This window comes from Myxine glutinosa, chromosome 2 (genome assembly GCF_964187855.1).
Source record: "Myxine glutinosa chromosome 2, kmMyxGlut1.1, whole genome shotgun sequence".
NCBI classification, from domain to species: Eukaryota; Metazoa; Chordata; class Myxini; order Myxiniformes; family Myxinidae; genus Myxine; species Myxine glutinosa.
The window spans coordinates 4,132,299-4,148,168 of NC_136262.1; the positions used below are offsets into that span (position 1 = coordinate 4,132,299).

Genomic DNA, 15,870 nt, shown 5'->3' on the forward strand with positions numbered 1-15,870 from the left:
GGATTTGGATGAAAGTTGGTGGGATGATTGCCCTTGGGATAAGGAAGAATTTATTATTTTTTGGTGAAGCTCAGGATATTATTCCGGATCCAGGAATTTTTTTTGGGAAAGACTTTTTCTGTTTTACTGCATTAAAGCTTTTATTCTTATTCTTAAATGATGTTTATCTCCTCCAATTCCGAGATATATCAAAATAAATTCTCTGACAGTTCGGGCCTACTTTCTTTTTCATTTATTGTTTTGGGGAGAGGGGATGTTAAACAAAACGTATTATTCCAACTAAACCCACGGCGGGAGTATGCGCTCTACTGAGTGGCATTCTAGTTTGTGGTTGTTTTGCATCCATCGCCATAGGTGGACAGAGATTGTGTTTTCACCACAGTTTGTCTGTTCTGAAAGAAATCGAAGATTCACAAGTGTCAAAAAAGTTGTTCTTGTCTGTTTGTCTGTCTGTCAATCGCCTACAAGTCACCATTTCACTCTGATCTTCACTTCACCACCTGGTAGAGCTGGGAACATGCTGGAAGCCTATTGTTTTTGATGTCAATAGGTCAATATGTCAAAAGGTCGACGTCACATAAATCGACAATTTTGAACCGATTCACGAGACATCTATACATGATATATGATACTCTGTATGATACTCATCTATACATGATACTCTGGGACCCTGCTATTCGCAGGGGATATGTTCCTGGAAAATCCGCAAATATGGAAATCTGCAAATAGCGGGGCATTGTTTCAATGGAAAAGGGGGAGATCGGTTCCTGAGTCGTGAAAATCCACAAATAGAAAAGAACAAACCGCGAATGGCAAGGGAAAATCCGCAAATAGCGAGGCAAAATCCAGGAATGGCGAGGCAAAATCCGTGAATGGTGAGGAAAAATCTGTGAATGGTGAGGCAAATCCCGAGAATGTCGACGATAATCTGCGAAGGTCGATAAAGTCCCGGAAATGGCGAGACAAAACCCGAAAATTTCGATGAAAATCCGCGAATGTATGCTGCGACATTGTTTCAATGGGGAAAAGGGCTTATAGGCTTAAAGGAATGTTATAGGTTCCCGGTGGTTCCTGATTCATACAGGAAAAATTTTAAAGTTTGAAATGTTTTCCACCGCAAATGCACATGATTACAGTTTCATAAAAAATGCTTTGATGTTAAAAAAAAACGACAACATCAGGTACCATTTCCAATTTATTAAAGGAATGCGCTTACAGTTTATTAAAAGTGCTTAACCATGCCGTACCATGAAACAAAAGAAAACGACACCCCCGGGTACTGGGAGTGGAGGCGCTTTTGTTGTTGTAGTCTGTGTTCTCTCTGGCTGAGGGTGGGGGTATGTACGCATCCAGGTGCAGCTGCTGCATGTGGAGGTGTATGTGCCCCTGATTGCCCACCTTAGCTGACCGTATCGAGGTTGAAGGGCCAAAACGGGTTGACCTCGACTGCGGACCTGGTCAGTGAGGCACACTTGTGACCAGGTTTGTTTTGAACTTATATATATATATTGTTGCGGTTTTGAGAACCCACACAGGTAACATCATTAACGGTTAAAAGTTGCACCCCATAGTTAGGCCACATGCAACACGTAGGTCACCTTAGAACGTTAGTTATTTCTTAGTATATGTGAGATAAGGCCATTTCCAATAGTTGCATCTGCGTTGTGTAAAACAAATAAGAGTAGGCCCCATTCAGTTTGCAGCCTCCCTCCAATCGACTCCATTGAGCACTACCCAGTCTGCACCCCATTGCCCCTCGCAGTTTGTTACGCGTTGGGCCGGTAGCGTTCGCTACCCTTGGGCTTTCGCTCGAACCAGCCCAAATGCCACGAGGTAAGGCCCAAAAAGGGGGCGGATTGCCAGGGTGGGGGTGGGGCCACGTCAGGCAGCCATCAAGGGCGGAGCCGGTAAGACCTCAACAACCAATCAGGGCTGAGGCGACATCGCCTGACAGGGTGTGGCTAGAGATTCGAGAGGGTTCGCGAAGCGGCGCTATATAACCGCGAGCGCAAAGCCCTCTGCAGGACTGACGCAGCGGTACTCATTGCAAAGGACTGATGCAGCGGCACTCATTGCAAAAGGACTTGCATGATTGCGTTTACCAGGAGGACAGATGCGATTACAAAGGACTCATGTGCAAGGATTGTCACGTTTAGCATTCGTGCATAAGGACTTTTGTGGAAGGCGTCAGTATTGAAGGACTCGATTGGGGAAGGCGCTTTGGTGACATCATTGGGGAAGTGGCGCATTGTACCGAGCGATACCCGGAGCGCGTATAAAGGTGCCGGTACAACTATTACATACGCAGTATAATCGCTAGCTTACCGATCCTCTCCCAGTGTAATTGTCCGATCCACGCCACCGACACGGGATGATCTCGCCTGCCGTCTACCTCACCATCTGCTTCATGGTATGAGTCGGGGACTGGAGTGAGCTGTGGACGCCATCGGTGGACCCTCAACCCGACCATCTACAACCCCGTGTGAGTCTGAGTCTGAGCCTGAGTGCGAACGGGCCCGGGTCCAGGGATAAGTATAAGACTGTATAAGGCTGCCCTGTGTATCTGCTTCTTCCTCTTCCCTGTACATTGCTTCTCTTCCTCTTCTTATTTGTACAAAGTGTGTAATAATTCCTTGTTCTTCCTGTTTTTCCTCTTAATTCGATCGTCTTAGTGATTTCTCCATTGGGTAAGCGTGGCACGATTAAGAACCGCTTCAATCGGGTTAGTTCCCGTTAATGGCCCGAATCGCGGCTCGCTTCGCTCGGCGTGTCCACTAACGCCGTGGTTCAGGTCGGGTTATTTCCTTGCTTCACGGCCGGTGTTAGTACTTAGGTAATAAGACTAATTCGGCGTACAACCCTATTTAATACCGACCGGAAGGAACGTGATAGCCCCAGGATCGCGTCGGCTAGATAACAGACAAGGGGATTAATCCCCCCTTGATAAGGGGAAGGCCGACGTTTGAGATCCGCAACAATATATATATATATACTGGTATATATATATATATATATATATATATATACTGTATATATATATATATATATATATATATATATACACTGTATATATATATATATATATATATATATATATATATACTGTATATATATATATATATATATATATATATATATATATATATATATATATACTGTATATATATATATATATATATATATATATATATATATATATATACTGTATATATATATATATATATATATATATATATATACTGTATATATATATATATATATATATATATATATATATATATATATATATATATATATATATATATATATACTGTATATATATATATATATATATATATATATACTGTATATATATATATATACTGTATATATATATATATATATATACTGTATATATATATATATATATATACTGTATATATATATATATATATATATACTGTATATATATATATATATATATATATATATATATATATATATATATATATATATATATATATATATATATATATATATATATATATATATATACTGAAACGCAAAAGAAACTTACCACCTTTGAAACCTTTAAATATCAACAATAACACTGCGTGTAGTAAATGTGTGAACTTATTTGTGGGCAATAGTGTCCTCACTGTCAGACAAAACGGTCATGGATGCTCACTTGAAACTTCAATGGTCACTTCATAGCACAGCTGTTGAATAGCCGTTTTGACTGTCAGTGATTAGCCAAGGGGTACGGGATGATTTGAATGAGCTGCACGTGATGTCTTGATATTGGCTTTAAAAAGGCCAGTGCAAAATGGGCATTTTGACCGAAAAATTTGACCATTTTGACCAACTTCAAAAAGACCGAAAACGCAAAAGAAACTTACCACCTTTGAAACCTTTAAATATCAACAATAACACTGCGTGTAGTAAATGTGTGAACTTATTTGTGGACAATAGTGTCCTCACTGTCAGACAAAACGGTCACGGATGGTCACTTGAACCTTCAATGGTCACTTCATAGCACAGCTGTTGAACAGCCGTTTTGACTGTCAGTGATTAGCCAAGGGGTACGGGATGATTTTAATGAGCTGCACGTGATGTCTTGATATTGGCTTTAAAAAGGCCAGTGCAAAATGGGCATTTTGACCGAAAAATTTGACCATTTTGACCAACTTCAAAAAGACCGAAAACGCAAAAGAAACTTACCACCTTTGAAACCTTTAAATATCAACAATAACACTGCGTGTAGTAAATGTGTGAACTTATTTGTGGACAATAGTGTCCTCACTGTCAGACAAAACGGTCACGGATGGTCACTTGAACCTTCAATGGTCACTTCATAGCACAGCTGTTGAACAGCCGTTTTGACTCTCAGTGATTAGCCAAGGGGTACGGGATGATTTTAATGAGCTGCACGTGATGTCTTGATATTGGCTTTAAAAAGGCCAGTGCAAAATGGGCATTTCAATCAACATGCCACGATTGTCAAGGATCAACGGCAGCATGCCCTGGGCATGCTGCAAGGCGGACTGAGCTACCGTGAGGTGGCACGTCGCCTTGGCTGTTTACACCAGACGATATCGGCCCTGGTGGTCAGAGACACCCTCCACAACTCTGCAGATGACAGACCTCAATCAGGGAGGCCAAGAGTCACCACTGCAAGGCAGGACAGGCAGATGGTCCAAAGTCACCTGCGGGATCGATTCCGTCCAGCATCCCGCACTGCGGCAGAAACTCCGGGGCGTGCAAACCCACGGATCTCCAATGATACTGCACGAAGACGACTGCATGACTATGGTCTGACTGCCAGAAGACCATACAGAGGCCCCGTGATGACGGGCTGCCCATCGCCGCAACCGAAAGAGATGGTGCCAGCAGCATCAGCGGTGGACCTTGGCACAGTGGAACGAGGTCGCTTTCAGCGATGAGTCAAGGTTCTGTGTGGACAGTCCTGATGGGCGTGAGCGTGTCTGGAGAAGAACTGGCGAGCGATATGCCGATTGTTGCGTGCGTCAAGCCAACAGGTGGGGTGGCCCAAGTGTGATGGTGTGGGCCGCCAAATCAGGCCGGTACAGGACACCACTGGTGGTTGTGGATGGGAATCTTAACGCCCAGCAGTATGTGGATAACATCCTGCGACCTCATCTGCTGCCATTCCTGCTAGACCACCCCAGAACTGAGAACCTTTCAGCATGACAACGCTCGTCCCCCATGCTGCTCACTTTACCACTGCATTTCTCCAAGGCGAGAACATCAACACCGTGCAGTGGCCTGCGCTCTCCCCTGACCTGAATCCCATAGAGCACCTGTGGGATGAGCTTGGGAGACGCGTAGCTGGCAGGGCCAGGACACGGGCAGAGCTGCTTCAGACATTGAGGACTGAGTGGGACAGAATCCAGCAGCAATCCGTCCAAAGACTGGTAGGCAGTATACGCCGACGATCCACTGCCTGTATCCAAAACAATGGTGGCCACACACGCTATTGAAAGGGGACTGACATTGCACCCTGTGCTGTTCTGTACTGTAGAACAAACTGATGAGATGGTGTATCTTGGTCAAAAAGTTGACACGTCATCAATAAAATGCCAATGTTTCAATTAGCAATTGTTGGTTTGTTTTATTTTGAACTGTTACAATTTTATTACATTTCAAACAAGTGATAAGTTTCTTTTGCGTTTGTTCAGCTTCTTTTGTTTCTTTTGATAAGTTTGATAAGTTTCTTTTGTTCAGCTTTTGCTGAAAGGTTCTCAGTTCTGGGTGGTCTCAGGTCTCAGTTCTGGGTATTTAAAGGTTTCAAAGGTGGTAAGTTTCTTTTGCGTTTTCGGTCTTTTTGAAGTTGGTCAAAATGGTCAAATTTTTCGGTCAAAATGCCCATTTTGCACTGGCCTTTTTAAAGCCAATATCAAGACATCACGTGCAGCTCATTAAAATCATCCCGTACCCCTTGGCTAATCACTGACAGTCAAAACGGCTGTTCAACAGCTGTGCTATGAAGTGACCATTGAAGGTTCAAGTGACCATCTGTGACCGTTTTGTCTGACAGTGAGGACACTATTGTCCACAAATAAGTTCACACATTTACTACACGCAGTGTTATTGTTGATATTTAAAGGTTTCAAAGGTGGTAAGTTTCTTTTGCGTTTCAGTATGTATATATATCTATACAGTAAAACTTCCTCCAACGCAGGAGATACGTTCTGGGATAACCTCGTGTTGGAGGAATTCGCGTTGGAGGAATCATTAAGCGTATGGGGAAATTGGGGATATCATTGTTCCAGGCTCCCAAAAAACTGACCCTAAAACAGCCTTTCTTGCTTTTTTTACATGTTTCTTTGCATGGAATGGCGCAGCATTATTAAATATACATCAAAATAAGTGTTAGTATCATAATAGTACTGTATTATTGCAAAATAACTCACCTTGTTGTGAGGTGGTTGTTGGAGGTTTGGGTGATGATTTGCTAGTGGATGGTGTTGAATTGCTGGTGGAAGGGGTTGAATTGCTGTGAAGTTCTGTGTACGGATTTAAAGCTGACTCTATGGCCCACTTGAACTTCAGGCTTCATTCACGATTTATTCACTTCAGGCTTCATTCACTTCAAATGATTCATTCACGCCATATTGCCTGGCCAAAGATGAAGCAGAAACTGATAAGTTATTCAGGATATCAAGTTTGACCTCCATGGTCATCGTTTTCCTCCTCTTCTTGTCCGGTTGGTTCAAATTGGGTCTTTTGTGAGCCATAATGATCGACATAAGCTCACTTGATGGCGGCAGGTTCAGAGATGGTGACAGGTAGCTCGTGCCGCACGTGAAAATAAATTAAATAGTAATTAAGCAAGGTAGTAATAATAAGGAAAAAGAATAAAACCTTTGGGGGGAAACGTCGGCCGTTTTTGTTGCAATTAATCCAGAATGTAAAATCGAACTGCGATCGCGGATGACGGCAGGTAGCGACTTGTATCATCGTATGTAGAAATTAAATACTAGTATCCGACTGCAAAGCCGCAATGAGCCGGCGAAGCCAAAGCCTCTTGCCACTATTTTACCCATCACGATGGCATCAGTAGGTTAGGTGGTTGATAGTAGGTCAGTGTAGGTACCGTACCTGGTAAGACTTGGTAAAAGAGAAGAGCAGACAGTCCTCCCCAATACCTACATACAATAAATGTCACAAGAAGCTTAAGGAAGTAACTATACGATGTGCTAGCTTAAGGCCTATTTTAAGAAATTTTAGCTGGGCTTAACATACGTTTTCACAGTATGTGTGTCGTCTTCTAACTTCAGTCGCTGTCAAGGCTGGTTCTCTCCGGGCACGGCGGCTTCCTCCACCAGAAGAAGTTAGCTTGCAGTAAGATCGGTGCCGACAGATCAGACGATAGCGCCGTTTCAACGGCAATGTGTGACTGTCGTTAATCAAACCGAGCTTTCTTTCTTTATGTAAACCGCTTATACCGTATTTCTGGCCGTGAAAAACTATCCCCGGCGGCCACGAGATTTCTAAAAAATAATTCTTCGTCAATTTTAGAATATTTGATGCCGTTTTCACCGTCCGAAACGCGTAATAAGCTTTTTAAAAATATTTTTTCAAATCCTCGAATCTCATTGGTTCCGGTGTTTGGTGACGATTTTCGTTGAAGACAACGAGGTTGGTCTTAACGTATTTTAATTACAAATTAGAGGTTCATTAGATTGTGAATCAAAGAACAACGGGTGAAACAAACTCCTATTGAACTTTTTCGCAATTGTTTTATGCAAACTTCCGCATCCGGTCGATGGCGCCCACCATTGAGCACTTTCATTTTAGAAATATTTTTTCAAATGCTCGAATCTCATTGGTTCCGGTGTTTGGTGACGCTTTTCGTTGAAGATAACCAGGCCCGTGCGGGCCGAGGTTGGTCTTAAAGTATTTTAATAATAAATTAAAGGTGCATAAGATTGTGAATCAAACAACGACGGGTGAAAGAAACTCCTATTGAACGTTTTCAGTTTGTTATGCATACTTCGGCATCCGCAAGATGGCGGCCTCCATTGCGCTTCGGAATTCTCAAGCCAAGTCATAATCTGGTTTTCGACATAATACGTACGCGTTTATTGACAACACCGGCTTCGCCGGCTACTAGTACCCGACTGCAAAGCCGCAATGAGCCGGCGAAGCCAAAGCCTCTTGCCACTATTTTACCCATCTCTGTGGCATCAGTAGGTTAGGTAGTTGGTAGTAGATAGGTGTAGTAGGTACCGTCGGTGTAGTTGGTGTAGTAGGTGTAGTAGGTACCATTTGCATTCTGGATGAGATTAAAATTGATAAAATTTACTTGATTAATTTGGTGAATTCCGTCTTAACTTCGGATATTTTCGGCCGTGAAAAACTATCCCCGACGGCCGCGAGATTTCAAAAAAATAATTCTTCGTCAATTTTAGAATATTTGACACCGTTTTCACCCTCCGAAACGCGTAATAAGCTTTTTAAAAATATTTTTCAAATGCTCGAATCTCATTGGTTCCGGTGTTTGGTGATGATTTTCGTTGAAGATAACGAGGTTGGTCTTAACGTATTTTAATTACAAATTAGAGGTGCATTTGATTGTGAATCAAATAAGATGGGTGAAACAAACTCCTATTGAACTTTTTCGCAATTGTTTTATGCATTCAAATGCTCGAATCTCATTGGTTCCGGGGTTTGGTGACGATTTTTGTTGAAGATAACGAGGTTGGTCTTAACGTATTTTAATTACAAATTAGAGGTGCATTAGATTGTGAATCAAACAACGACGGGTGAAACAAACTCCTATTGAACTTTTTCGCAATTGTTTTATGCAAACTTCCGCATCCGGTCGATGGCGGCCTCCATTGCGTGATTTGGTTTTCGAAATATTTTTTCAAATGCTCGAATCTCATTGGTTCCGGTGTTTGGTGACGATTTTCGCTGAAGATAACCAGGCCCGTGCGGGCCGAGGTTGGTCTTAAAGTATTTTAATAATAAATTGGAGGTGCATAAGATTGTGAATCAAACAAAGACGGGTGAAAGAAACTCCAATTGAACGTTTTTCAATTTGTTATGCATACTTCCGCATCCGCAAGATGGCGGCCTCCATTGCGCTTCGGAATTCTCAAGCCAAGGGATACAGCATAATCTGGTTTTCGACATAATACGTACACGTTTATTAACACCGGCTTCGCTGGCTACGAGTACCCGACTGCAAAGCCGCAATGAGCCGGCGAAGCCAAAGCCTCTTGCCACTATTTTACCCATCAGTAGGTTAGGTAGTTGGTTGTAGGTAGGTGTAGTAGGTACCGTACCTAGTTCAAAATGACACCATTTGCATTCTGGATGAGATTAAAATTTATAAAATTTCCTTCTTGATTAATTCGGTGAATTCCTTATATTAGCTACCATATCAAACACACAGTGTGTGTGTGTGTGTGTGTGTGTGTGTGTGTGTGTGTGTAATACATGTGTATATAATATGTACAATATGTCACGTATAATATGAGTATGCTCACATATCAATATGTGGGTATATAATATGTGAAATATGTTTATAACCATGACTCTTTGACTTCCATTTTCCAATTGGTTTCGTTATTATTTATTTATCTATTTTAACATGACTTGCACTTGACATCACATCGCTCATCTCAATATACAGTTCATGTTGAATTTGATGCATTGTTCAGATGGATATATGTGGTCCACTTATAAAAAGGCCTAGTTTCAAAAAATTGTGGTGTCAATGTTTACTTGACAGGTGAGGATACCTGGCTTAATTTACCGTTTAAAAGATTGTTTAATATTGGCATCGCAAAACTGTAACTTTGAGTTTAACTTGACAATCATTTTTAACGAAGAGTGAGATTACTCGGATGAAAGGACATCAATAACCCATCATTGTGATGAATGTTTCTGGGTTTTTTTTCAATAGGATGTAAGTGACGTCAAGAGCATCCAGTACCCGGCTTTGTATGAACCAGGCCCGAAGAACCTTTACTTCAACTACCCGATTTTCCTTGGAAGGCTTATGTTTGGATTTTTCACTTCCTTCCTCATCTTCTTCATTCCGTACGGTGCATTCACTATGACCACACGTGACGACGGGATGTCTCCAACCGATTATCAATCTTTCTGCGTCATTACTGCTACCGCTCTTACATTCATTGTGAATTTGCAGGTGAGTAAAGGAAAGAATGATAGAGAGAGAGGAACTGATGGGGTTTGAGGAATGATTCTTGTAAAGTATAACTCACAGATGATTGGGCAATCAGTGTGACTAAAGTGTTGCATATTTATTGCATCAACACTTTGTGCATCATTGAAGACACATACAAGTGGGTATTCAATTTAATAACAAGAAAGAGCAATCAGAGATTGCAAATCCTCGCCAGGATGTATTTTCAGTGGTTTTTAAGGCTTTTCTGTTAAAACAAATATGGCGGCCGAACCACGTGATAGATGACATTATTTTTTTTCTGAACCAATTTCTTCCTAGATTATGCTCCAGAAATTTCATCTTAATCGGATGAAGTTTTGTACTTGTCGAATTATGACGTCATAATGGAGGCACCTATGACATCATCATTAACATATTTTATTCCCCATGGAGAGCTCTTTATAATGAGCCATGTCTCAATTTTTTTCTATTCAGTGCTTTCGGAGATATAAAGGTGCAAAGTTTTTCGGTTTTTCCAAGATGGCGGCAGAACCACGTGACTGATGTCATCATCATTATTTTTTTCTCCACCAGTTTATGCCGACATGTCGCTCAAGAAATTGAATCTTGATTGGATGAAGTTTTGTACTTGTCGAATTATCGAATTATGACGTCATAATGGAGGCCTTGGGCCGAGAGAGTTAAAAATTGGGCAGAGTCTATTTCAGGGCAAGACAAATATGTGTGTAAAGTTTGACGATTCTATGTGCAACGGTATAGACATAGTACTGCGCACAAACAGACAGACAGACAGACAGACAGACAAACCAACCAACCAACATACTTGCCGGAATCTTTTCCGGCAAGTAACAAACAGACAAACTGACTCAAATGGAATACCCTCTCCTCAGGCGAGGGTAATTATGTTGTAACGTATTATTCTGACTTGTATTTGCATTGTTGTTGTGGTTTATCGGACGCGCTTATTCGTCAGACACGAGTGAATCATCACCGCGTCAATAAACGCGCTTTCCGCTTCCGGCACGATGGAGTCTGCTTGAGTTCGTTACATGGTGTCAGAAGTTCGTTGATATTCACGCCATAAGCCGCCATTCGTCTCCATAAATATGGCATCTCCGAACTTTGATCATCCCTCGATCGACTGGGAGAGTCTGGATCTCTACCAGGAGTTTTGCCGGTTCAGAAATCACGTCAGTTTTGTCTTGTCAGGGCCGCTCGCAGACATAACGAAGCCTCGTCAAGCAGGATGGCTCGGAACGTGGATCGGCGAACAAGGTCGTCAAATCTACCAAACTCTATCTTGGGAGGAAGGAGAGAAAGACGACCCGCAGGAAGTGCTGAACAAATTCCAGAACTATGTGCAGCCCAGAAAGAACAAAAGAGTTGCCAGACACCGACTGAAACAAAGGCGCCAGCGGAGTGGTGAGTCTTTTGATCATTTCATTAAAGATCTGAGGATAATTCTCATGGATTGCGATTACCAAGACCCAGACGACATAATCGTCGATTGCATCATTGATGGCAGCCATGATAAGAGGGTCCAAGAGAAATTACTCGATAGGGGTGAGGAGCTCTCACTAGCTAAAGCTATAGAAATTGGCCAACAGCTAGAGCTCTCGCAGAAACATATGAGAATAGTCCGAGATGAAGATGCTCTCATCTCAGCCCTCAGATCTGAAAACGAACGAACTCAGCACCAGACTCAACGTTGTAAGAGCAAGCCTGATAGGCATACACAAGCCACCGAGCTGTTCAAAGCTGAGAATCGGTTTCGGAATGACGGTCCCTGCAGCAAATGTGGCCAGTCAGTGCACAGGCAAGCCAAGTGTCCAGCAATTAATTCTAGCTGCTCCTACTGCAAGAAGCCTGGTCACTGGTTTGCGGCGTGTCGGAAGAGACTGCGCGACCTAAAGTCCCTTGATGAGGAGACCAGTCTAGATCATGTAGATCTTCCTCAAGAACTCGTCAAGGAATCTGAAATTTTAAGGATCTCCGCTCTACAACCAAGCATCAATACGGCTACTCATGACAAGTGGGCACAGACCGTCACGTTGCTGGGTCAGCCGACTCGGTTCCGGATTGACACGGGTGCAAGGTGCAACACACTAACACTCAACGACTACCAGTTAGTCCAGCACCTCGCAGGCGATCTACAATCGTCGCATAAAGTTCTTAAAACATACTCGAACCATACTATCCATCCTGTCGGTACCGTGACACTCCCTCTCTCTCACAAAAACAAGACCGTTAGAGCCAGTTTTGAGGTCATTGACCTCGATCAGGAGAATGTAATGTCAGGCGCTACCTCGGAAGCCCTAGGCCTCATTGTCAAGCTCGATAAGTTGTCTCTTGTTCAGCCTCTAGTCAATGTGTCTCAGGAAGCTGTAATCTCTGAGTTTCCAGAAGTTGCCAAGACAACTGGAACTCTTCCCGGAACTTATCGGATCAAGCTTGTAGAAGGGTCACAGGGAGTAGTTCACGCTCCTCGCAGACAGCCTGCAGCATTGAGAGAGCAAATAGTTGACAAGCTACAAGAGATGGTCACCGAAGGTCACATCGCGAAGGTAGAACGACCGACTGAGTGGGTGAGTTCCATGGTAGTAGCTCTTCGCAACGGCAAAGTCCGCATCTGTATAGACCCCAAAGACTTAAACAAGTGCACAAAACGTGAGCACTACCCAATGAGAACTGTTCAGGAAGTTTTAGCTCAAATCCCTGGAGCCAAAGTATTTTCTGTGCTTGACGCCCGCAGTGGGTTCATGCAAATTCGCCTTGACGAGCCTTCTTCATTCTTGACCACGTTCAATACACCTGTAGGGAGATACCGCTGGCTGCGTCTCCCTTATGGATTGAGGTGCTCGCCGGAGATATTCCAGCGAATCATGGACCAGATGCTAGAAGGGATAGAATGGGCAACAGCGGTAATGGATGACATTTTAGTTGCTGGTCGTGACATCACCCACCACGACTGTGTACTGAAGCGAGTTATGCAACGAGCTACAAGTTATAACCTGCAACTAAACTTCCGAAAATGCCTCATCCGGCGAACCTCAGTCCCTTATGTAGGCCACCTGCTTACTGCAGAAGGAGTGCTACCAGATCCATTCAAGACGAAGGCAGTTGAGAAAATGCCACGTCCAACAGACAAACAAGGCGTCAAGCGTTTCCTTGGATTCGTTCAGTATTTAGGGAAGTTTATCCCCAACCTAAGTGACACAAGCAAGCCTCTCCGTGATCTCTGCAAGGCGGACGTGGAGTTCTCCTGGCAGTCAGCTCAGGAGCTGTCCTTCAAGAAGCTGAAGCAAGCATGTATTTCGGCCCCGGTCCTTCAGTACTACGATGTAAGTCAGCCAGTTGAAATACAAGCCGATGCCAGCCAAAACGCTGTAGGAGCCTGTTTGCTCCAGAATGGCAACCCTATAGCGTTCACATCACGCAGTATGACCGATACTGAGTGTCGCTACGCTATGATTGAGAAGGAAATGCTCTCAATCGTCCATGCAACAGAAGCATTTCACTACTATATCTTTGGAAAATCAGTAGTGGTATATAATGACCATAAACCCCTTGAGGAAATCTTCAAGAAGCCTCTTAGTCTAGTAGGAAGACTAGGTCCCCCTGCACCCCCCGGAGATATACTTCTAATCAGTGTTTCTAGATTGGAAACAATGTGTAGAAAATGACTAGCTATGGCCCCAAGCTGAAAAAATGTCCCACATACCATTTTTATGCAAATTACTGCTGCCATTATCAAAAAAAGACTAGGTCCCCCTGCACCCCCCGGAGATATACTTCTAACCAGTGTTTCTAGATTGGAAAAAATGTGTAGAAAATGACTAGCTATGGCCCCAAGCTGAAACAATGTCCCACATACCATTTTTATGCAAATTACTGCTGCCATTATCAAAAAAACGATTTTTGACATATCTCAGCCAATATTGCAGATAATTGAAAAATGAAGGTGTCTAGACCCATGTTTTGAAGGGCATAGATCATGATAGAACTATTCATAACATGATTACATGTGTCTATGGTATACTAGTATGCTAATTAGTGCTTTATTTACAAAATAATCACAGTTTTACGAAATAATAGACTCATATTAAGGTCCGTCTACACAGACGTTAACACAAAGTTTTATTTTTCTAAATACCCTGTGAAATTCACCGAATGCCCTGTGAAACCTGGGATTCTTCTCCAGCTTTTTCAAGGGCCCGACTTTTCCCTTCCCTTTGAAGGCACTGGTGCAGTCTTCTCCGCTGAACACATAGTACCCCAGGAGAGTGGCACGGTAGTCCTCTCCCAGGGATTCTGCCAGCTCAGAGACGTTGACAAGTTGGCGATGCTTCCCTGACCCTGTATCCAGGTACACCGTCAGCTTGATGTTGTGGGCATGGTGGAGCAGGATCAGGAGGATGTCTGTGTCCGGTGTTCTGACTACAGCGTTCTTGTATCCGATGGTAGCAGCATGATGGAGGTACAGAACCACCCTGGTATCAGTCTCTTCCTGGTTGCTGTAGATCGTGGGGAGTTCACGTACCTCGACCTGAAACACAAAAAGGCACCGCATTTCAATCACCAGTCACTGCCAGTTTCAGTATATCTCCGGGGGGTGCAGGGGGACCTAGTCTTTTTTTGATAATGGCAGCAGTAATTTGCATAAAAATGGTATGTGGGACATTTTTTCAGCTTGGGGCCATAGCTAGTCATTTTCTACACATTTTTTCCAATCTAGAAACACTGATTAGAAGTATATCTCCGGGGGGTGCAGGGGGACCTAGTCTTTTTTTGATAATGGCAGCAGTAATTTGCATAAAAATGGTATGTGGGACATTTTGTCAGCTTGGGGCCATAGCTAGTCATTTTCTACACATTTTTTCCAATCTAGAAACACTGATTAGAAGTATATCTCCGGGGGGTGCAGGGGGACCTAGTCTTTTTTTGATAATGGCAGCAGTAATTTGCATAAAAATGGTATGTGGGACATTATTTCAGCTTGGGGCCATAGCTAGTCATTTTCTACACATTTTTTCCAATCTAGAAACACTGATTAGAAGTATATCTCCGGGGGGTGCAGGGGGACCTAGTCTTCCTACTAGACTATCTCCTATCTTCTCCCATGCGTTTACAGCGTATGTTGCTCAAGCTTCAACGGTATGACTTGGAGGTTAACTACTGCCGTGGTTCTGAGATGGTGCTCCCCGACACATTGTCCCGTGCACCTCTACCGGACACCGACTCAGAAGCTGGGAAAGACCTTGAGCCTGTGAACATGTTCCAGTTCCTTGCGATCACGAGTGGGAAATACCTCGAAATCCAGGAAGCTACTCTGAGTCAAATGAGCCTTCTCTGCGGTGTCATTGCAAGTGGATGGCCTGACTCCCGAAAGGAAGTCCCAGCACAGGTCCGTCCGTACTTTGACTCCAGAACGCAATTGGCAGTCTCAGACAGTGTTGTCTACAAAGGCATGCGCCTTGTCATCCCGCCAAGCCTCAGACCCAGAATGCTGAGCTTGATTCATGAATCGCACCTCGGAGTGAACAAGTGTAAGCAGCGTGCTCGCGAGGTCATGTATTGGCCCTCAATGAACTCTGACATCGAAGAAACTGTACGGAATTGTTGCAAGTGTGCAGAGTATCAAAGCGCTCAGCAACGGGAGCCTCTCTTGCCGACTTACACGCCTGATCTTCCATTCATCGAAGTTGGAA

The 15,870-nt window shown here is 43.2% G+C and overlaps 1 protein-coding gene across 1 annotated transcript in view; it reads left to right on the forward strand.

The window, feature by feature from the left end:
* The window catches only part of LOC137422422 (phospholipid-transporting ATPase IC-like), a 312,955-nt gene that overhangs the window by 227,083 nt on the left and 70,002 nt on the right, over positions 1-15,870 (forward strand). Inside the window, 1 exon segment of the mRNA XM_068109179.2 lies at positions 9,917-10,162. Coding sequence (XP_067965280.2) covers positions 9,917-10,162 — 246 coding nt within the window.